Consider the following 24,108-nt stretch of genomic DNA (forward strand, 5'->3'; position numbering starts at 1 on the left):
AGTACTCCATGGGTATTTCGGCAGTATTACCACTAGTGTTATGTTTATCATCCTGCTTTATCCTTCCTCCTGAATGCGGGGATGCCTATCTCCTTGTGATGAAACCTGATTAAAGTAACCTGAAGATCACAGCTGACTACATGAGTATCTTTTATAAGTACCCTGACTACTGGACATAATAATTGGCGATGAGCTGGTCTTTGTGAGGAGCTTGAAGAACCCAGGAGAAGACAGGTACCTGTGTGAATGAGAGCCAGGGAGAGGAGAAAGGAGATTGTTGTGGGGGGTGCAGAACAGGAGGCAGAGAGACCAAAGGAAAGGAGAGGGAACCCACTGCCCCCCACGAAGAATCCCACCACCCAGGGGGAAGTAAGAGTGACTGTCCTGGTAGACATCCAGGGGAAGGAATGTTGGCAGAGACTCTAAAGGTGCCATAGACTGCCCAAAGATTGTTTTACATAAAGGTCCCAGTCCGTTCTCTGAGATGCATCTAGACAGCTTGAAGAGTGTGTTTTACCCAGAGAGTTCTGACTCCAACCCACCCAGTGTTACAGGAAAGAAGTGGGCTCCTAAGGGGAGGGCCCAAGGGTGTTGCACCCTGTCTGTTGTTTCAAAGGTGGCATCGGGGGGAGGGGTGCTGGTTCCAGTAACCTGTGGAATACAACACAGGATGCACGCCAGCGTTGCATCAAGCCTCCTGTAACGGAGAGTGTCTAGCTACCATGATGAAGTAAAGACTGCCCTGGGACTCTCTCTGTGTCCGAAGTAAAGATTGCCCTGTGCAAGTCGTGTAGACTGGCTGCAGAACTGTGTTGGCCCAGAGGTGTGCGATACTGATGCAACTGAGATGCGGGCCATCCAGCCAGTTGGAAACCAATGTCGGTTGGGGCTGCGGATCTCTGTTCGGCTCTGCTTGCAAAGAGCAAGTGGTGATGTCAGAAATTGTGCTGGGGGAGCTAGCGATAGCTTTAGAATGTGTGACTGTTGTAAGTGCCTGAGGGTGAGGGCCTTGTGATGCTGTTTGCAGGTCACGTGTGTGTTGGTGATTGTAAGGGAAGGAGGTGTTAGGATTAGCCTTCCTTTATGATTAGCTTTCCTTCCTTTGGCTTCTCCTGTGAATGTTTGTGGTGATGTCATTTGTGGAATGTATGATGTAAGCTTGGAGTGTTTGTGTATGATTGAGTTCTAATCCAGGCAGTTGAATATTGATAGCCTGGGAGGTGGGAGCCAGTGGGTTTCCCTTATGATTTCCTCCTATCTCCTTATGGACTTGATGAGACCTGATTTGTACCTGTAACTGAAGAACCTGAATAAAGCAACCATTAAGCATACCTGTAACTGTATCCTGTTTATATCACTATGACCCAGACCGGGTCATAACAGTGACGTCCTGCCAGTCATGGCCCAGAAGACTGTTGGTGAGTGGTGAAGCACCAACGCTACGTGCTTCAAGTAAGGCACCCTGTGGGGTGTGTCAGCGCTACCAGGAACCGCATTATGGATTGACTGTGACGCGATGTAGATGTCGCGGCCCACACTGAGCATGCTGTTGCTAATTTCGGAAGCTACGGGAGCCTGTGTGAGGAGTGGCCAGCACAGGGACGACCTTCAGTTTTCCCATCAGCGAAGTGTGGGAAAGATTAACATTGACTGCAGCGTCATGGGAATTCAGAGCTGAAATGTGAGTTGTAAGGTTGTCGAGTGTTGATGAAAACGAGAAAAAACAGAAGCAATATTAGCTCCTGGAAGATTTAATTTTGTACTACAATCGGATTCGTGAGGGGAGATGTGCACAGTTATTATGAATTACTGTGCTGGTATTCAACTGTTTAACAATAATAACTGTGTTCATGTCATGTGTGACAGACAGTTATATTAATGTGCAGTTTCAGCCTGTTACTACAGTGGCAGGTTGGGGTCCAGCGCTAAACTGTAGTGTGAGTTATTTTTGGAGTTGTTTGCTTTGTGAAGCAAATGTTAGAGTCATGCTTTAAAAACGTCATGGATAGTACGCCGAGATGTTAGGTGGGAGTTTGTAAGTGAAATGTGCAATTAAGTTAATATTGTGTGTGGCGTTATGTGTGTGATGACAACCGGGAGTACAACAAGCACAGTGTGTGTGATTATATCTGGGATTGCAATCATTACGAGAAATAATCTTTTGAAGTTTTGCAGGTGTTTAGTTTGCGACTCTGCAATATGGTCTTTTAGGATTGAAATTGCATGTTGTGTGTGGATGTTCTACTTAGGTAGGATGCTGGTTACGTGCTAGTCTAACATGGTTTGAGGATTTGCAGGAGGTTTAGGTTGCATCCCGGAAGTGTGCAACATGGACTTTTTAGGAGCTTTATGAAAACAATGCAACTAAATAATTTTAGCCTATTATAGAGTGTAATAGAAAATGTAGGCTGATGCGCTATGTATGGTTCATCAATTTGGTTCCACAATGCAAGACATGTGCAGTGTTTTTGGGGTTTGAGTATGGGTAAGAGTATTTGCCCATTGAGAGTAGGGCTGAGTTGCATGCACTTGTTAATTTGTCGTATTGGTGAGAAGGGTGACCCTTGATATTGTTAGGTGGATGATAGGTGAGTATGGGTGAGAGTAGTAACCCTTAGTTTTTGTGTGAGGCATGCGTGAGCATGTTTTAAGGTGTATTGGTGAAGTTAGTAACCCATGTTTTTGTGTAATGCATGTTTGGTTTATGTTTTTGATGTTTTAAGTAGGCGTGAGAGTAGTAATCCATGTTTTAGTGCAAGGCATGTTGGTGCATGTTTTTGACATCTTGAGTATGGGTGAGAGTAGTAACCCATTGTTTTTGTGATGTTGTGCAGGCTTTTGAGTTTGTGAGTATGGGTGAGAGTAGTCACCCTTTAACGGTGCGTAGGTATGTGGTGGGCATGTCTATGTGGTTTTTGAGTATGGGTTAGTGGCCGCCCATTGAAGTAACAGGTTTGGGGCAGGGCCCTGTCCGCATGCTGTTGGTAGTATGAGTGTGGTTGGGACGCCTCCACATCCAGTTGTCAGTTTTCACAGTGTCCAGTCAGGAGATCTGTAAGTTTAGCTGGATGGGAGTGTTTCTCATTAATAAGTATCCAGGTCCAGAGTTAGGGGATCTGGATGGAGTGGATTTGGGGGAAGAGTCAGCCCTGCCATGTCAATGTAGATCTTCTGATTTCTTAGTCTTTCAATTTGGTCACAGTGAATGCCAATTAAATTTGTGTAATTCTTGTGATAATGGGGCAACTTTAGTTTCTTTTGTATCAGGCCGCCGGAGGTCTATTTTGTGTGTAGAAGTGTTGGATTTGGTTTGAGATCCAAGGTGTCATGGCTCAGTTTGTGTGGCCACCAAACTGGGGTTTGTGAGGGTTTTTTGGTTTAGAATCCTATTGTGCGAGGTTGTTGCTCAGGTGCGTTTGCAGTGTGTTTGGGTCAGTGTATATGTGCAGAGTGTGTGTGGGTTTAAGGTCCTAGTGGTTCCCTTTTATACCTGTTTGGTTTGGTTATCTGCAAGTTAGCTTGATTTCTCATTTTGGAGCAGTGGGTCCACGTGCCAGTCCATATAGGGACCGTTTGTGCTTTGGGGGGTGGCAGCTTCAAGATCCATTAGCGGCAGTGGTGCATAGAAGGTGTTCAGTGTTTTTTAAGGGTTCCTGTTTGTATGTTTGGTCACCCAAGGTGGTGCCCAATGTGGAGCAGGCAGTGCTCAAACGTGGCAGCTTTGAGACTCTCCAGTGGTAGCGGTGGGCGGAAGGTGTTTCGTATTGTTTTGTTGGGTTGGGGTGGTAGTTTTGTTGGTGTGGTCCTTCTGCCAGTGGGTTAGTTACACCTGTTTGAATAACCTTTCCTTGTTCTTGGAACTGGGTTGAGGGTGTGCTGATTGAGGTATGTGTTTGTTGCTGTGGAATAAGGGAGGTGTGTTGTGTTGTTTGTTTGGTTGGGTGGAAGGAAGGGAGGTGTTAGGAATGGTATTTTATCATGCTGCTTTATCCTTTCTCCTGAATGCATCGTGTGTCTGCGGGTATGAGGTCATGATTGGAATGCCAAGCGTGTGACTGACTGGAATGCTGAGTGTATGAGATTCCACCCAGGGCAGCTGGTGATGATGTAGCCTGGGTGGGGTTCGGGGGGCAGTGGGCTTCCCTAGCATTGTGCTTGCTATCTCCTTGTAATGAAACCTGATCACCCGAAGATCACAGCTGACTACATGAGTATGATTTATAAGTACCCCGACTACTGGAGATAACATGGCGGTACTGCTATCCTACCCTCACTGTTTTGCTTGACGGTGTCCCCTCCCCATTCGCATATTGTATGAAATGTAAAAGTGCCTGCCTTTTTCTGTAATAAACGTGTCAGTCAGACCCACCTCCCTTGAAACTCAGCCAACCCTCTTGAAGGTTCTGACCGTGTTCATCCTGATTGCTTAGATTGGTGGCAACAGAAGAAAATAGCTACATATCAGTGCTGTTTCCAGCTCTGACAGTCGTTTAAACAATAAACTAGTTTTTAGCAGAACGAATTTCACATTCCACAATTCTGACTTGTCACGTCTTCATTCAAACACAACGCAGCCTTAATTCTGCACGTTTTATTTATTGTATTTCCAAGCTAATCTTGCACAGCCCAAATGCCTTGCACACTGGATTTATCAATCTGCATCAAGTTTGTACACAACAATCATGAACTGATTTGCTCGGAATGTAATAGGGAATATGTTATAAGTTAGATGGATAGGGTGAATTAGTATATGTTAGTCTTACGGCCCACAACAATTCAGTCCATGACTGTCACAAGGAGTAAAATCCATGTTGTGCAGTATCAATTTCGAAGTCATCTTTTAGCTGCCATGTACTTTATTCTTTAGAAACTGACATACTTGCTCAGAATAGGATCAACTTTCATTCCTTTTGAAATGTGGAACCCTATTTGAAATTCAGACCTAAATTTCCTTACACGCTCAATCAGTTCCGAGATCGGGCCACCTCCCCATTTTCCTCTAATGCTCTATGTCAGTGGTCCAGTTAGGTCGGACCCATCTTTCCCCCCCATTTTACATTCTATAAGGAAGGGTACACCTAAAACTCCCTCTCAATCGGACAGCTCTCTTCCTCTTAGCACTCCACTCTGGTCCGGCTTACTCCTCAGCCCTTCTCATGGGTGAACACCTAAATCTGGGACTCAACAACAAATGCAGTGACACCCAGATCCAAAACACAGTGGTCAGTGATAATACTAATACTAATGTAGGCTGCCTTCCACATACTTTCTTAGTGTGCCACTGCATCTTTTACCTGACATCAAGGGCAATACAAACATGACAAGCGTCACCACATAGCGAGACTGGCCCATAATGAAAGTATGTATAAAAGGTTCAGCCGCAGTGGGAGGCATCGACAGCTCACTTCATTCAGTTCAGTTGCACAGGGCTGTCTGAACCGTGCTTCCCAGCTGTTTGGGTCCAATAAATGTGCGTTACTTCGCGCTTGTTGTACGCTCTGTTTCTTTTGGATTTGTTTTATTTCCTGGAGTTACTTTCTGGTGAAGGTCCCCTTATACATTGTAGAGGCCGCAGTGAGAGCCTCAATTCCTTCGGCGAGCTGTGGGTATTCTTGCCGCACTCTGGGAGTGTGGGATGGACGGGCTGAGAGCAGTTCCAAGTGCACTAACAAGGAGGCCCAGCTGACGGAGAGTTTGCAACGGTCTGCCTGGTCCCAAGCGCCTCCGCGCTCAGTGGAGGTGTAGGCCGTGGGAGGAAGACTCAGCACTGAGAGGACTCGAGGATCTCTAGACATGTGAGTGTACTATTGTATGAAATGCAGCACCGTGTAGGTGCGCATGCAGTGTTTTTTTTATGGTGCATAGGACTCATCCTACAGGGGGAAGGACGATTGGCAGCAGTAGTCATACATATTAGTTCCACCCCTCTGATAGGGAGAGGGTTTGTGGCGGGCACATCTGAGGTAGAGCAGAGGAGTGTGTAGACGGTGGCAGATTTCCATTAGATGGGAGTGGTGCGTAGTGTAGACGATTGTATAGTTGTGCCATTTTATACGGGGTTCGAGAGAAGGTAAGCACTAATTTATTGGTGTGGGGCATGTGCAGTATATCAGACATATTGTGATACATTGGCCCTCATTACGACCCTGGCGGAGTGGGATACCGCCAGCGGTAATCGCGGCGGACCCGTCCGCCGTACTACGAGTTCCCTTAGCGCCATGGAGGTTTTCTCCGCCCGGTTTTACCGGGCGGAGAAAACCATGGCGCTAAGGGACCTCGTTGTTAATTACGCCGCCGTACTTTACGGCGGCGTAATTAACTCCTTCCCCACTCCCATTATACCCTATGGGGCAAGAATGGGAATGGGGAAGGGTAAAATGGGGATTGGGGATTTACCGCTCCACCAAGGTCGGCATGCGGTGGTAAATCCGCCAACCCCCATGGCGCTATCGGCGGCTTTCCGCCATGCTCCGCGGTGCATTTTGCACCGCGAAATCCGCCAGGGTCGTAATGAGGGCCATTGTGTTGGCCGAGGTGGAAGGGTTGGCGCAAAAGTGTTGTTGTAAATGGTAGTGCTTAGTGGATTGTTAAAGAAGCATAGTGGCCGAAGGAGAAGATGGGGCCACCTAATTGTATATTAACATTAGGGTAGCAGGTAGTTCGAATTTTGTGGGCATGTGGAGAGGGCAATAAAGTTTGACAACAAATAAATGGGAGGTCCTCTGCAGAGGGCCAGTGAGTTTGACAAGAAAATTGGGTGGGCCTGTGGAGAAGGCCATTGACTGTTGTTTTTGTGTGATTGATGTGAATAGAAAGTGTGAAAGTGTGCGGGGAAAGGAGGGGAGTGTTGAGTAGGAGTAGATAGGGGGTGTGTATTCGATATAATTAGTTAAATATTTGGGATTAGAGGAATTAACAAATTGTGATTGGGTTTTTATATATACAAAATTGGCAGGGAAGCTAAATTGCATGATAATAAGGGGAGTGAACTATCAGGGGAGGATTGTGTTTAGTGGGATAACTGACACGCCCCTGGATCATTTATATAATAAATTGCCCCAGTATCGCAATAAAATATGACAATTTCACTTCCAGTGGGTGCAGGACACCGCTGGGCAGTGCATTCGAGAATGGCCAAGAGAAGGACGTTCAATGGTGACACCAAACAAAACATGTTTTTCATATTTGTTGGCAACATATTAAGGTGCCAAATTAATTAAAGAGTAGGCAAAACATTTTAGGCCTATTGAAACTTTATTAAGTGAAAAGGAGGAACCTGCCAAAGGAGTCAGCAATGAAAGTGACACAGCAGTACTGCACACGCCACTTTCCCTTCCCTATGGGCTGTACCCTACACTGAGGCCTGTAGCTGGGTACACAAGCCCATGATGGGTGAAGTAGGGATAAGGCCAACATAGGGAAGGGAAAGCCGGAGGCCTTGGTCACTAATACTGAAAGAACAGCTGCCAGCAACAAGAAATACTTGGCAGACATAGAAAACAAGTGTGCAGCAGCAGTTAGAAACTGTGTTCAAAGCAGCCAAAGGTGTGATAGTGAAGGAGATCTGGAAAAAGAGGAGGAGCAAGGGGCATCAGGAACACCAGGTTGCTGGACGTCCGTGAAAATCATGCTTAAATTAGATAAAGAAACTCCAGAAGAAGAGGAGGAGAGCTGCGTGGGGTCCGAAGCGGACCCTGAGGATACCGATGAGGACGGAGGAGCAGGGTCAGGTGGCGGGAGGTATTGGACGGCGAGCAATGGGATGAAGACAGACATAAGAAAAAGGAATAGAGAAGAAGACGGAAGAAAGAAACAGAGGGAGAAGGAAAGGAAGAGATTGGGGAAGCAGTAGGGACTGGTCCCAGACCCTCAAAACAGGATAGGTAGGATGGCGGCAGCTAGTATTGCAAAATATGGGGCTGCCCCCGCACCACATACACAGTTGCACCTGTTGCAGAAAGGTAGGGGAGCGCAGTATGTACCATGGTAGAGCATGGACAGAGATAACTTAATGTATAGCTTGCCATCCATTGTAGTGGCAGCAGGCAAATGGATATATAGTCTTGAGAAAAAGACAGCAAGGGTTACTGTGGTGATTGGCGTCATGAAGAGCCTATTCGCAACCATATTGGGTGAAAGGGGACAAATTATGGGAACAGGCAGGTAGTAGTATTGAGTAGTAACATACACAACGGTGCACTCTTTAACAATGCTGCACATACATGTGAGAATTATTAAGGACTATGGGGGCCATTTTGGCACGCAAGATGAAGCCAGACGAGGACCCCACAGAATACATATAACAGATACAGTAGATGTGGACACTAGAGACACGACAATCATGGGACGAAAATATACCAATATTTTATTACATACTGGCCCCAAGCCTTCCCTCATATGTGCAGATATCCCTACAGAAGGTGGTTTGGGTTGAGGCAAATGGATGGCCAGAAATACAGACCACAATAGTACACTTTTGTAAGAGGAAACAGGAAGGAGAGAAGGACATGGCAGACAATGCAATTAAGGGAGAGGCAAAATTGGTAGAAAACAAACTAGTAAAAATATCAATGGAAGGGGCTGTGCTTCCCAACATTGTCCAGGACAGCTCAGAGTTGCCCCGTTCAACAAGCAGCATTCCCTGCGGGGGCCATGCCACAGGGAATATTGTATCTGCAGCAAGGCAGATTCCAGCAGCAGGGAGGGTATCGCCAACAGGGAGTGTATCAGCAACAGGGATATTATCAGCAAGGTGGGTATTACCCACAGACATGATAGAGGAAACTCACAGATAGTGACAGGGTTTGGATATGGTGGAGTAGGACCCAGAAGTGGAGGACCATGTTCTATATGTGCACAGAGGGGGCACTTTGCACGAACAAGTCCACCTTAGAGAACACCAGCAGTATGGCCAAGGAGAACCACAGGAATATGTGCAACCCATGCAGCCACAAGGGCAGCCTATACAAGCCCAAAGCAGCAACCTCAAGCACAAATGGAACCACTGCAGGTGCAGGCGCTCTTCACATAGACAATGAACATGTAGGGCCTGCAATTGCCCTGCCACCACAGGCAAACACACAGCAGCAGACAACAGTATCACAAAACGCCTTGCAGGCTCAAGCTCAAATATACATGCTGGGAGACAGCATATTGCTACACCAGAATACAGTACCACATTAGACAGGAGTGGCCCTCATTACGACCCTGGCGGAAAGTGACTGACCGGACCGCCACAGCGTAAATAGCGTTTCCGCCATTGCACGATGGAGCAAAGTGCGGCCCATTCCGACCCATCGGGCACGAGCACCACGGCATGGCGGAAGTGCAAAGTCCGCGATGGCGGAAATGACCCCAAAACGGCCCACACCGCCGCCGTACGGCGCCCTAGGTGCAATACCGCCACCCATCTTAGTGGACACCGCAGTGAGCGCCAACCGGAAAGTACGGTGACCGTAAATATACGGAAACGGAAGTAAAAACATGGGCCCGGAACGGGAAACATCCCGCCGTACACCTATAAAACCACAAAATCCACACAACCACTAAAAACACTACCCTGAAACACACCCCAACCCGTCATCCACCCTAGCGAAACCAAGAAAAATGGGAAAAGAAGCGAAGAAAGCGTGCGACCGCAAGCGGCAGGTCCACTTCTCCCGTGAGGAACTCACCGTGCTAACAGAGACCCTCCAGGAGAATGCTGCCGTCGTCTTCTCCACGCAAATGACCAGGACGGCACTTGCGAACAAGAAGGCCATATGGGCTCTGGTGGCACAGCGGGTAAGTGCGGTGGGGACCGCACCCCTCAACCGACAGCAATGCAGAAAGCGATGGGACGACCTGCGGATACGCGTCCGTAGCATACTTTCTGCCAACCGCAACATTGCCACAGCCACCGGGGGAGGTCCTGAATCACCCATCAAGTTGACCCCCTGGGAAGAAATCTGTGCCTCCACCATTGGAATGGAGAGCATAGAGGGAGTCGGAGGGATGGAGAAAGGAGTGCAGACATCCGAAGAATCAGGTAGGTGCCCCAAATAAAACAATGCTAAATCCACAATTTCCAATCATGTGAAGTACCATGTGTCCCCATAGTGCAACAGGAACACATGTCCAGGAGAACGTCCACACACATTGGCCTGATAGCGCACTTTAAAACTCACAATAAATACATAAATAATTAAAAACCCCTAAAACACCCACTACACGTGCAGCAGGCACACCCTAACTGCAGGCTGCCAAACAACTGCACCCTCACTCCACACACAAATGAAAGCACCTCCAAGGCCTCGACCCAAATCACCCTCAGGTACCACCCCAATGCATGTGATACAATGCCATTCCAATTCCCACAGACCCATTAATAACCCTCGCCCTCCTTTACTCCACCACAGGGTCCGATCCAAACGACGAGCATCAGGACACCCCTACCAGCACACCTGCAAAGAGGGCCAAGACCAACGGCCAAAGACCCTCCACCTCAGCTGCACGCATCAAGACACGGCAGCAGCACAAATCAGGTGGCAGCACAGAGGAGGGAACATCAACAGGCACCCCAGCAGCCAGCATGCCCACAACACCACCACCACAGGTCCCCCCAATGGATGCCACAGAAGGCACTGCCTCTGGTGGCAGCAGCACCATAGGTGACACCCCATTGATGGCAGCATGCTCCGACACAGAAGACGGGGATGTCGAAGTCAGATCCATCCATGACCTGTCCCAATCCCCCTGTCTGTCCCATCCCGTACAACATGAGGATACCACGCAGGGGCACCCACAAGACGACGACTGGCCATCCCCCACAAGCCCTGTGGCAAGGCAACATGAGGTCACCAGCCCCTCTGTGACACCACCGCAAATGGCCATGGCCCAGCAGAGGCAACAGTCCCTCGACCAGTTAATCGTGCAACAGCAGCAACTGGCCACGCTCCTCAAGGACCATGCCGATGAATGTGGGGGCACTAAGGCAGACATAGAAACATCAACTGAGACACTGAGGGCAGAAATGGAGAGAAGTACAGAGACACTAAGGGCACAAATGGAGAGTAGCACCGAGAGCCTGAGAGTACAAATGGAGAGTAGCACCGAGAGCCTGAGAGTACAAATGGAGAGTAGCACCGAGAGCCTGAGAGTCCAAATGGAGAGAAGCACCGAGAGCCTGAGGGGGGAACTGCATGCGACGTCCAAAGACGTATGTGCCGAACTTGCCGCAGTGCGCCGTGTGCTCACTGAGCTCTCACAAACCCTTAGGGACATGCATGGACGTGAGCAGGCAGAGACATCATCCGTTGCAAGTTCCGTCCAGGGCAGCCCCCAACGTAGATCTGGGAGGAACCTGCGCTCCACAGGCAGGGGTGCCCCTGATACCCGCAGAGGGGGCTTGCAATAGCGACTGCCCACTGACAATGAGCATCTTTGGACACTGGTGTTCGGGGGGAGGTAGGAGGGTGGAGGGGGTGTTTTGGGCTCACTTGGGTGGCGGGTCGATAGGGTGTTCAACATGATATCACATATGCCATAAACAATGCACGATCAACCAATGAGATGTGTGGACAATGATCTTTGTGTACTAGGCCATCATAGGCGTACAGTCCATATTGTGCATGTACCAGACACACACAGTGCCACGAGTACCGTGTCCATGTATCAGCCACCAGGCGTGAGTGCTAGAAGCATGCATCAATGAGATGCTGACGAATGTCACGGCCCTCCGGTGCCTCGCAGACTCCTTGAGGTGCTGCCACATCCCCACCCTCATCATGACCATCTTCAGGTGCTTGCAGTTCTGCGTCAGGGGGCATGGGCACATTTCTACGTACGCACATGTTGTGGAGCATGACACATGCCATGACCATCTTTGCAACCTTCTCATGGCGGTACAGGAGTGCCCCGCCAGACCTGCTGAGGCAGCGGAAACGAGTCTTCAGTAGGCCGAATGCCTGTTCAATGACTACACGGGTACGTCAGTGGGCATGGTTGTAGTCCTCCTCATGCTGGTCCCGTGGGTTCCGGACTGGTGTGAGGAGCCATCTCTTCAGTGGATATCCAGCATCACCTGTATGTGGACGATAAACGTATGATGTGGAATGCCATTGCTACGTACGCACACACCCCCCCCCCCTTCCTGCCAGGTCATTGCCGAATCACATACCCCACATCATCATGCATGAAATGAGACTCACCGAGTAGCCAGGATCTGTTCCCTGCGTGTCGCTCCATGTAGCGTGGTATTGTAGAGTTCCTCAAGACCATAGAATCATGGGTTGATCCAGGGAATCGGGCACAACAATGTGTAATGATCCTGTTGGAGTCACACACCATTTGTACATTCAGGGAATGAAATTGTTTTCGGTTGCGGTACTGGGCCTCCATGGCATGTGGGACGACCAATTCCACATGGGTGCAGTCGATGGCACCAATGCAACCCGGTATGCCGGCAAGTGCATGGAATCCCACTTTTGTGTTGGTAATTTCCTACTCCGAGCGTGGTAGAGAGATGTAGTCGTCTGCGTGCTGCAGGAGGGCATCGAGCACTTGCAATAGTGTCCGTGAGAACAGTGGCTGAGAAATGCCATGCAACTGTCCGACTGTGTGCTGGTAGGTGCCTGTGGCCAGGAAGTGGAGTACAGACACCACCTTCAGTAGGGGTGGGATGGCGGTTGGGCTATCTATCATGCTGACAAGGTCAGCCTGTGTCATGTCCACAATGGCGGCTATGGTGTCCCGGTCCAAACGGTAGAGGGTGTGGATCTGCTCATCAGTGAGGTTGAACGGATGTGCTCGGAGGCGTGGGATTGCGGGCTGCCTGCGTGGTGGTAGTGGCTGTGCTGGCGGCCCTTGCTGGCCCTGCCTTGGCCTCCTCCTCCTCCTGCGTCTCCTCCGTGCGGCCGGTTGTAGTTGGTGTTCGTCTTCTTCTTGGAGTTGGAGTACTTGCAGTGCTATCAGGTCCCCCAGGGCCAACATCGCGAGTCCTGCCGGTAGCATTTCGGAGTGGGTGTGGTTGTGGGAGGAGACTGGGTGTGCAATTTATGTGTTTTCAGGCTGTATGGCCTCCACCTGTGGTGATTCATTCCACCTGTGCAAGCTGCTCTCCCCTTTGGCCGAGCACGTCCCGCACACAACGCTGCAATTCGAGTAATGGCATCATGCTATTGCAATCATGTATTTGTACCCGATGGCCGTGTAACATTGGTTGATATGTACATTCGGCTATGGTCCCATTGTTTCACATACAATCTTTGCAGTCGCGAACAGACTTGTGAAGGGTCAGTGGAACGTAGTACTCGAGTAACGGTGGGCCCTCATGCATCACTGTACCGAGTTGCACCGACGGGCGGGGCGTCCCATTTGTGGGTGAAGGCAGTTGCCATTTTCACACACAGCCGCACTAGATGGATTAATTTGTGATTTCAAACGGCCACAGATGCCTTTTCGACGTGATGTTGCAAATGAGGAATTCGAAGGGCGGCGCTTTCGGTTTTCAGCTAGCGGCGAGGAGATGCCCACAGGTCTGACTGCAAATATAACGTTCTATTGTTCAATGTCCTTGAGACAGGGGCCATGGCGAGGATGCAATGATTGATATGAATAGTTTGGGATGCGCAATAGCGACGTGGGCGATGAGGCCGGACGTTCCCAAATACATGTTACTTCACAATACTGGAATTACGGGCTGGGGCACTGTGGATTTTGCAGGCTGCATAACGCACAGACTCAATGGATATTTCTAATGTTATGTGAGTAAATATTCAGGCGTTTTTATACCGGGATGAGGGAATGATGAATGGATGCATGGGCAGATGATTTGATACAGAGTTTGCCATGTACAGGGCTTCTTGGAATCTGTCCGCCTCCCCTGCGCTATGTGATGCAGGGCTGCCATAGTGGGACCATCGTCTATCTGGCCTTGTTGAGCCCTCCCTGTCTCGACGCGCCTTCAGACACTTGTGTCCATGCACGTTAACATTCCCATCAGATGGATTCTGTTTTCACAGACGCATGCACAGGTACACTCGTTTGTGATGGTGTTTACACCTCGATATAGATGGTTATGAGTCGCAAGTGGTTTTGGGGTGGTGATGATCCTTTGGAGTGGGCTAGCATGCATATGGCTGTGGATTTAGTGTGATCATTGAAGTGAGTTGTTCGAATGTAGTTCTGATGGCCATTCTGTTCTTTTTCTTTTCTTTTGGTTGACAGGTATCTCCTCCCCTTTTGCCACTGCCATCTGTATGCCACTCCTGCAGATGGCTTTTACTCCCGACACCTGCTGCTTCGTGTTAATCAGTGGAGCAGCATTACGATCTTATGGGACGATCGCCAATGGGCCACATGCCCTTACGCAGTACTAGTGGCTCGGAGCAACATTTCGGCCTTTCAGCTGGACTAGTGCCTCCCCATTGGGACGGCCCTGCGGTTCTGTGCGCTTCCATGTTGCCTTTTCGTACGTGAATGTGGCTCTGTGTACCATGATGGAACAGGGCGTCACACAAGAAGTAGCTGGTCATTTCTTGCGGATGCAGCCCACAATGGTGAAATGTGTTTTGGAGTTCATGGCCTAATGGCTGTATGGGCTTGGTGATTTTGTTGTGCATTAAATTTCTATTCTGATATGGGCCGTGTAGCGTTCTTCTTTGCAAGTGATGTGGCATATTCCTATTTGGGGAGCGATGTATTGTGAGGAGATCTGCATTGGGTTCCAGCTTCGGAGTTTAGTTGCGTGGTACTGTGCTGGGCGCGTTTGCCTACGGAGCCCAGTGAGGTCAGGGATGGGGGCTGCCAATATGACTGTTTGAATGTTGTCATGCTCAGGGGCGGGGGATTGGGTTTTGTGTAACAGATGGCGGTCAGCCAGGTGGACTGGTGGAATGATGTGATTTTCGGAATATTGCTGGTCACAGGTGCCTGTGTTTGCGTGCGTTTCTTGGTGGGGGACTGTGGTCATGTCCATTGGAATGGCTTCTGTATTCGTGCCATCTGTGCCCTGCAGCTCCCATTGGCCCCTCTTGTGATTCTTTTGTTCGTTGGCATGCATGGGTGACTTGTACATTTCACTGGTTGCATTGTGACTTCATTGCACCTACGGGGAGTTGTACTTTGTGGGCAGGGAGCGGTGTACAGGCACTCAGTGGGGCCGTTTACGGTTGATTCGCGATGCCGTACTTCTCACCATGGCGGAATGGTACTTTCCGCCGTGCTTGATGGCGTTAGGTACATGTCCGCTAGGGTCGGAATTCGCGTACCGTTGCGCCATGGTGGTATTTACGGTTTGGCATGGCGCGCGCGCACGTACTTGGTGCAGTTAGCGTTGGCGTTCACTACGGTGTCGCTAATGGCATCGTACTTTGCGGTGACGGGTCATAGTCGCACCGAGCGCTATTCGATGGCGGTATTGCATTTCCGCCATCGTTTTTCGATTTCCGCCAGGGTCGTAATGAGGCCCAGTGACAGTTCTTGGAGGTAACCCATTTCCATTTCCAGGACAAGGCCCAAATGCCCAATAGGCCAGCCCACAGAGAACATGTGTATGCCTAATACTTTCAGTAACTGAAGACCCTGATGAGGAACCTGAGGTAGCAGCGAAGACTGGACAAATAGATTTATCATTTTTGGTCGACATGAGAGCCACTAAATCCTGTATGAGGGAGGGTGTCTTTTGGACAAAATGATGGACACATAGGGATTTTCTGGGGCCATTGTAACGGTTCTTTTCATGGAAGATTTACCACTCACAATAGGCACACAACAAATTGTAGCACCCCTATTGTATTCAAAAGACATCACCACCAATATATTAGGAAGAGATATAATTAGCACACTAAAATTACAATTTAATTTTCAGAGAAGGGCATAGTATGCTCGACACCCAGAGTTTCAGCCATCACACAAGCATTTTGCACACACAACACTTTAAAGGGATAGTATGCTAAAAAATGTTATGGTTTAAAAAGATGGGCAATAATGAAAAATATATATACCATTTTTTTTTTAAGTTCCTATGTAAAATGTGTGAGAAATTAGCCTCAAAGTCTGGATTTTTTAGCACTGGGGGCATCCATTTTGTGAAATGAAGCAGCCTCCTCTGTTCATGTTAAGCTCTGCTCTCACAGCACTAATCAAGCAAAAGCCCCCTACGGAGAGCAGAGAATGCTGGAAGGCTGCAGCTGGAGGACATGCTTCTGGAGAGTGCTGCCTTTACACTCTTATTCCATTTTACCCGGCTTGCCGCAATCCGATATTCATGAACTCGGGTTCTCTGAGTTCATGAATATAGAATTGCAGCTGGCGCTGTAGTATTAATAATTTCTGGTAATTTCTTTTTAATTTTCCTAGGCTCGTCCAGAAACTTAAAGTGAATGTACTGGAAATTATAAATACTACGCTGCCTGCTGCAATCAGAGGGCAGCGGAGTCTTCATAAATGCTGGTACTTTTGCTTTTAGTTTCCCGGGCTTGCCCGGAAACCTAAAGCGATATTACCGGTATTCATGAAGACATTGCTGCCCGCAGCAGCGGGTGACGGATTCTTCATGAATGCTGGTACCTTCGTTTTAAGGTTCCCGTGCTCTGGAAACTTAAAACAAAAGTCACAGCCATTATGAATACCTCGCCAGCCGCCGGGGGAGCAGAGGAAACATAACAAGAAAGTCGAGGTAATTATGAATATTGTGGCGGCCTTCTCTGTTCATGTTAAGCTCTGCTCTCCAGCAGCAGTAAGCAAAAGCTCCCACTAGGGGGCTTTTGCTTGATTAGTGCCACAAGTACAGAGCTTAACATGAACAGAGGAGGCTGCTTCATTTCACTAAATAGATGCCCCCATGTGAAAACTTTGAAGCTCTTTTCCCACAAATTTTACATAGGAACTATTTTTCATTATGGCCTATCTCTTTAAACCATAACATTTATTGAGTGAACTACCCCTTTAAGTGGGTCACCACGCCACCGAGAGGTATTCCTTTATGGGCTACAAGTATTGTTAGGGTGGGTATCCAGATTGAAAGATGAGGTGTTTCGACTGACCACAGAATTTTTGTTTAGACCAGCAGTACACAAGGAGATAGTACCAGGAACAACGCTCACAATACATTTGGAAGTGGCACTCATGAGGAAGGACATGGTAATATTGTGTAGGACTGATGAAGATGGCACAGTCCTCTGCATTGACCCGACATTACGACTAACAGACTTGGCTGACAGACAGCTGTTCTCAGAGGATGAAGTGGAGGGAGAAATGGTATTTCAGATATGCATCCCATCTCAGGTAGACTTAGATGAGAGACATACAACCCACAGGATGCAGATAGTGAGCAAGGCATCAACTCACTTGCGGGAAGATTTGAAAAAAGTACCAGAGGTACTATGCACTAGTAGCCCCCATGCCACTCGAAAACTTGAGGAGAACCACCCCTGGTTCTGAAAGCACCTCAAGACCTTCCTCTTTGCTTCTGCCTTCCCCCCTCTTCCCTGCTGATTCTGTTCTCCCTCGGCACCATGGACCTGGCCACCCTCTGTCCCTCCGGGCCCAGGTACCTGCTCACCCCGCCACCCTCACGCACTGCCTCCAGGCCAAACCTTGCACTGGGGTCTGTATCTGTACCCATGCAATCCCCCCCTTTTCTTTCTGCACTTATCAGACCTACCCAGCCTGCTGCCTTAAACACAGCACTTGCCACTTGCTGGCTGCACTATCATTGTTTGTTGCTTTCATTATTTATTAATTTATTACTATTTATCTGTTTTTCTCCTTTCTCTGCACTCTCCTTTCCTCCCCCCTTCCATGCACTTCTCCCCCTCTCCCATGCACTTGCGCGTTCTCATTGTCACTGGGCCTACTAAGATCGTTGTTTTTGTTCTCCCCTGCTCCCCTTCCCTTTGTCTTGTTGCGCTCTGAAACACTTGTGTATGAGCGCAATAGAAATAAAATATCAATATCAATATCAATGTAGGGTTGTTGAAGGGAGATGGGTGGTCCACATAAAAGTGAAGGAAGGGGCATGGTTCCCCGCGTTAAACAGTACCCACTAGCACATGAAGCAGACAAGGGTATATATGGCACACTCCTCACACTATGACGAGAGGGCATAATGAAAAAACTTCAGAATCCCCATCTAATACAACTATCTACCCTGTCAAGAAATAGAAAGGTGGGGTGTGGAGATTCATCGAAGATTTCAGCCCCTTGAACAACGTAGTGGATCCAGAGTTTCCACTCGTTACAAACCCAGCCACAATATTATGTAAAGCAACATGTTTCACATTCATTGATTTGAAGAATGCATTATTCTCCATTCCATTGCATCCAGAGTAACAGTATCTCACCATGTTCACTTATCACGGGACAAGGTTCCAATATACTCGGTTACAACAAGGGTATTGCGAGTCACCTTGTGTGTTCAATAGGGTGATTCAGATGGAAATAAGCAACTTGCAAATGCACAGCACAGTCATCCAGTATGTGGACAACCTCCTAGTCCAGTGCAGGAAATATTCAGTTACACTTCAGACACTGCTTGCAGAGAAGAGGTACAAGGTAGACAAGGAGCACTACTGCCAAAAAGAAGTTGTGAACCTAGGACAGATAATATCAGTCAATGGAAGGAAGATAAGTCCAGAGAGAGCAGAAGCGATACACAGCACACCACAGCCACGTAAGGTCAAGCAGATGAAGCAGCTCTTAAGCTTGTGCAATTACTTCAGGACCTGGGTCTTCTATTATTCCACATTTACCAAGCCCCTTCTTCAGGAATTAAAAGAAGCATAGAAGGTAAAAGGCACCATACAATGGACATCTGAAATGAATGAGTCCTTTACCGAATTGAAGGAAGCGTTAGCACATGTAGCAGGTTTTGGCAATCCCAAACTATAAAGAAAAATTATTTCTGTTTTCACATTCTGATGACACAGTGATGACAGCTGTCCTCACTCAAAAGAAGCCACAGGGACACACACCCCTGGCCTTATACAGTGGTCTTATAGACCCAGTTATGCAAGGCCACTTCCCATATGAACAGACACTCACCGCAGCAGCATTTGCCATTGAGAAATCAGCAACAATAATGATGGGTTGTGCAGTCATGCTCTATATGGAGCATTCACTTTTTGTGATACTAGAAAAATCTAAGTCCACATTGACAGCGTCAGATTAAAAGGTAATTTTGTCCAACCCAGCAATTGAGGTAGTGAGGTGTTGTGTCATCAACCCAGTGACATACATAGCACAGCCGGCAGAGGTAATGGAGTATGTGCACAACTCCGCCTCATACATGGACAGGATTGGGGTGACCCCCACGTACACGAAGAGTCCCTAGAGCCAGGAGACATGCTCTTCATGGATGGGTCATCATCGACAGATTCAAGCACATGTGGTCAACATATGGGTGCAGCAGTGGTTTGTTATCATGAGGGAGAATTTGAGGTATGGGTTCAGATGAGGTTGGCACTACATTTTTCTGCACAGGCAGCTTAGCTGACAGCCCTGATAATGGATTTTTTATAAATCGGAGGAGCATGCAGTCACATTTCTTTTAGATTATTTTAGATTCAGCCTACATCAGATCCACGGTGCATTGTGGTTTGGCCCGCTGGGAAAGAAGGGGGTTCTGGAGGAGCGATGGCTCCCCATACAACATGCAGAGTTATTGTCCCGGTTAGTAGAGGTACTGCCCCTCTCAGCAGAACTGATAAAATGTGCTGCCCATACTAGCGGCACCGATTAAATTTCACATGGCAACAATAAGGGTGACTGCAGCAAAAGAAGCAGCCTCTTTACAATTACAAACAACACAGTTCATGTCTTCTAAAGGGGATCAAGCACCTTTGATGACATTACTGCAAGAACAGCACTCTACAATCGAGCAGCCATTTAATGCATTGCCCATTTTCCAAGTGATTGAGTTGCAGGGCGGTGCACCCCAACAAAAACAGGAGTTATGGAAAAAGAGGGGCTGCTCACTGTCACCTACAGACTTGGTGTGGAAACAGAACAGAAAAGTACAGAGAAGCCGGTAATGCCTCATAAGCTGCTCCACACAGCTGGACCCAACACATGTGTCAAAAGAGCATGTGGCTGCAGAGATTAACGAAAAATGGTTCATGCCTAATTTACAAGAAATGGTAACTGAGTTCATAAATAACTGTGTAAGGTGCCAATAATACACAGAAGGGCACACACTTAAAACTTTGAAGGCATCTTTACCACAGCCAGAGGGGCTTATCCGGCATTTGCATATTGACTATGTCGATATGCAGAATCAATGTACCTTATAGGTATATGATCGTTGTGGCATGTCCTTTCTCAGCTGGCTTGAGGCTGGCCCATGTGCTCATAGAGTTGCAAAATCTGCTGCTAAACCTTTAGTCCATTAAGTTTTCCCAAGGAGGGGGTATGTGATGTGTGTAGGTCAGACAATGGACAACACTTTGCCAATGATCTCTTTAGGGAGGTAACGTCCCTCCTTGGTATCAAGCACAAACTATGTTCTGCGTACCATCCTCAAGCCAACTGACTTGTTGAGACCCTCAATGGCCTGCTTAAAGAGTGCTTTGACAAGCTGCCAGAGACATTTGGCAAGAATTGCCTCTATTGTCTTCTGTTCCCTTATTTGCACTATGCAATTCCCTTGCCGCGGATCATCATTTGACTCTGCACAAAATTGTTACTGGCAGGAGAATGCATCCACCTCTCACTCCTGCGCATACAATCTTGGACGCCAACACCTCTGCCCAACTGCTTGGTGACAAACTTAAAGTATATTCTTACATTTCACGTCTGGTGCGACCACGTCAAGGCAGGCCTGCTGATCCAGAATCATTGTAATGATTGTAAATGTTATATAATATGATTTTGTCAAAATGTATGTTGTTTGATGATGATACAATATCCCTGAAGAAGACCTAAGTTCAAAACACGTGTTGGCAATAACTGTACAGCTGTTAAGAAAATAATGACTTACTAACCAATTTTGGTTGGAAAAGGAACGTGATAATAATTAATAAAAAGTTATTGTGTGTGATGAGTATTATATATTTGGTGTCTGGTGCATTGGGAAGATTTAGATCTTAGAAACTAATATTTGATGTGACGTTAGGCTTGGAGCCACAATCTAAAAAGCCAATGCTACGTGTATACTCAGTAGAAATTAGAGTTTATTCAAATTAGAAATTAGTCAAAAAATGTTCTTTAAGTGTATGGTGGTGAGCGCAGAGAAGTGCGAAGCCTTTCCTTGCTTTTGTTTCACTGCATAAGATATGTTGTTTTAGTGTAGTGTTTTTGTTCTTTGGCTTTCTGTTTATTTGGTTTTTAGGTGAATGGGGACAGTTTGCCCTTAGTAGCAGTAATAATGGCGGAGTATGCACCAAACGAGATGTGTTTAACTCTGAAATGTTCGAAGATGGCATATGGGGCAGTCACAGCACTGCGTCTGGCAATATAAGGTATGATGAAGTGAGGCAGGTGGGACGAGAGAAGGCCCATGACACATGTTAAATGTGCTCTCTCATTCCACATGCCACTGGGACGCCCAAGTTGTTTCTCCTTCACAAAGTGTCATCAGGAGAGGTGGGGTATTTGATGCATTTATCATTATGTAAGACACAGGACTTGTTCCAACGACACTCGGTTACCGTCCATTGGATGAGGAGGAAGTATATGCCGACAATTATTTGAAACTAACGACAATGACAAAAAAAGAGGCCACCAAACACATTATATTAGAATGTGCGACAGAAGGGTAAGCAATCAACTGTTCACAACCCACAGCAGATTAAGATGTCACAATGAGACAGGGCACAGCATTCTGTGGTGTCATATAAGACCATTAATGCGAGTAGAGGGGGCCTGTCTTCCATGACGGGGCATGGGAGGGGGGAATGTTGCAATGTAGGGCGGAAGGACTGGTAGGGTTCAAAGAAGATGTGAGAAAAATGAATACCAGCTGTCTCACAGTTTGGAACAAACATGTTGATGCTCTAACGTGGATCAATGAGAAAAAACAACCTTTGCACATAAAGGACATACATTCTTTTCTTTGTGTTTCAGATCCACAGGCCCGATATATTTGGGGACAAATACTGGATCCACTAAGGTGATGATGATCTCGGCGCTGAGGAGCGGGACTGCCGTTATAATCGATCGATGGTGGGCTTGCGCAACCCAGGCATACACCCAGCTCCCTCCATATTGGGCAGGCACGTGTTCCCTTGTCACACTGCACAGCCTTGCCCTGGTAGTGCCCCGTTCAGAACTCATTCCATTCAACAATCACCCACCACTATTGAATAAAGATTTAAACACTAATAAATCATTCAGCAGGGGGGGGGTGCATACACGACCAGACCGATACTTGAAGAGAATTCATAGGGACAGCAATTATTGATTGCAAACATCATCGGACAGACTGGCTCCTATTCCACCAGAGTATATAGACTGTTTAATAACGCATCAACATTTTTTGCGTCCCTATTGCTTCCAGGTGTCCAAACGGCAGCCAATGTGAAATGGCTGCAAATCACCAGGTATGAAGTATTACAATTGGAGAACTCAACGGATAAAGCATTAATTACTGTGAGGGAAGAGCTGAGGGCAGTTAGATTAGTCGCCCTCCAGAATAGGTACATGATCAGAGAAGCTGCTGTACTTTCGAGCCTGCAAATGATGCAGCAAACAGAACTTTGACAGAGGTGATTGAGTAACTCCACATGCTCCATGAGACTATGACGAGGGAAACGAGCACAGTAACATCTGAAAACGGCTCAATAGTTTATTTGCTGGCTTCCATGTGGTTGACGAACATTTTTAAGATAACTGTCCCAATACACATTGTGGTACTCATCACCTTTTATGCATGTCAATTAGGATTAAGGGTTTGGAGGGGAAAGGGGGGAAGAGGGAAATATATGATGCCCCTGAATGTTGAGGGCCACGGAAAATGACTCCACTTGTATGACGCACACAAACACAAACAGAAATGCATGAATATGGTCCACCGGGAATGCTCACAGTGCCACCCTTGGATATAGACAACTATAAGGCCTTTTGGGTAGATTGTCCAGTTGATGGTGAAGCGTGTATAATAATGGGTTGCTCGCCAGAGGAGTATAAGGCTCAAGGGGAGAGTTTGCGTACTGTAACAATGGTATGGATGCCAAAGGAAAGAGCTGCTGGCCCAAAATGTGTCGATCGATAAACCGATCGAAGGGGGGAATGTTGTAATGGTCCAGATCCAACGCTGCCAAGGGGGGCGCACATACCATTTGCGCAAGTAACATGGCGACGTCAACAGTAGCATGGTGATTAACATCAGGGGTGGGGACTTCATTGAACGCGGCGCTGCTTGCATAAAGTGACACCAAAACAGGGCGGCATGAGAAGTCTCATGGTGGAACTCAATGAAGGGTAGGTGCTTTGGGCATAGTAGGGAGTAGTTGTATAGAGTGGGCACCTGGTGGGGGTGCAAGATGATGTAGGGGGGCATATGATAGGGGGCTTTTGAGTGATATGAACAATATTGAAACCATTTTGTCTGTAGACCCACGTTAGGGACGCATTTCTCGCAGAAAGCTGATAAGAAAAGAGCTGCAGGCCTTTGTGTGACAAGCAGTATGTATTTCTTGAGCACTCAGCAGAACGAGGTTCCTGAAATGTTGCACAGCTGCAATTACCCAGGAGAATGCCGCCAAAGCAAAGTCACGGTAAAAGTTACTTTCGAGGCCAATCAGCTAGGCACCTGGGTGCACGAGGATAGTTGGCAGGGAAATAGAAATGAAATTCTGTTAGTTAAACTCCAACCACGTTATGGTATAGTTTCTTCAGACTACACTTGGCAACAAGGGGTGGGAAGTGAGCTGGGGGGTCAGAGTGTTGGGGAAGGGGCTATGGGGCAAGGCACGAGGAGCCAATCAGACAGGAAGGGTTTTGGTGTCCCTACGGTGCAACATTGTACAGTGCCCTTGTTGATGTCCACGGGGCACACCACTCAGTGTGAATGTCTTGCCCCTTGCCATCTCAACCCATGTTGTGCATTGAACATTGCCAACCAATGGCAAACAAGTGTTTTTGACTGATCAGCACAATCTAATTGAGGGACATTGTGGGAGAGTTTGTGAT

The 24,108-nt window shown here is 47.6% G+C and overlaps 1 protein-coding gene across 4 annotated transcripts in view; it reads left to right on the forward strand.

Annotated features, from left to right (window-relative positions):
- LOC138497237 (fibrous sheath-interacting protein 2-like) overlaps positions 1-24,108 on the forward strand; it is a 727,834-nt gene that overhangs the window by 700,344 nt on the left and 3,382 nt on the right. The window contains exon 7 of one of the 4 annotated variants that reach the window (XM_069620567.1): positions 22,042-22,309. The exons of the other annotated variants lie outside the window; for them this stretch is intronic. Coding sequence (XP_069476668.1) covers positions 22,042-22,086 — 45 coding nt within the window. The 3' untranslated portion in view covers positions 22,087-22,309. Of the gene's footprint in view, positions 1-22,041; positions 22,310-24,108 lie in introns of those variants that run through there. 4 annotated transcript variants of the gene reach the window in all.

Source organism: Ambystoma mexicanum, chromosome 5q (genome assembly GCF_040938575.1).
Source record: "Ambystoma mexicanum isolate Mex_15411 chromosome 5q, UKY_AmexF1_1, whole genome shotgun sequence".
Lineage (NCBI taxonomy): Eukaryota > Metazoa > Chordata > Amphibia > Caudata > Ambystomatidae > Ambystoma > Ambystoma mexicanum.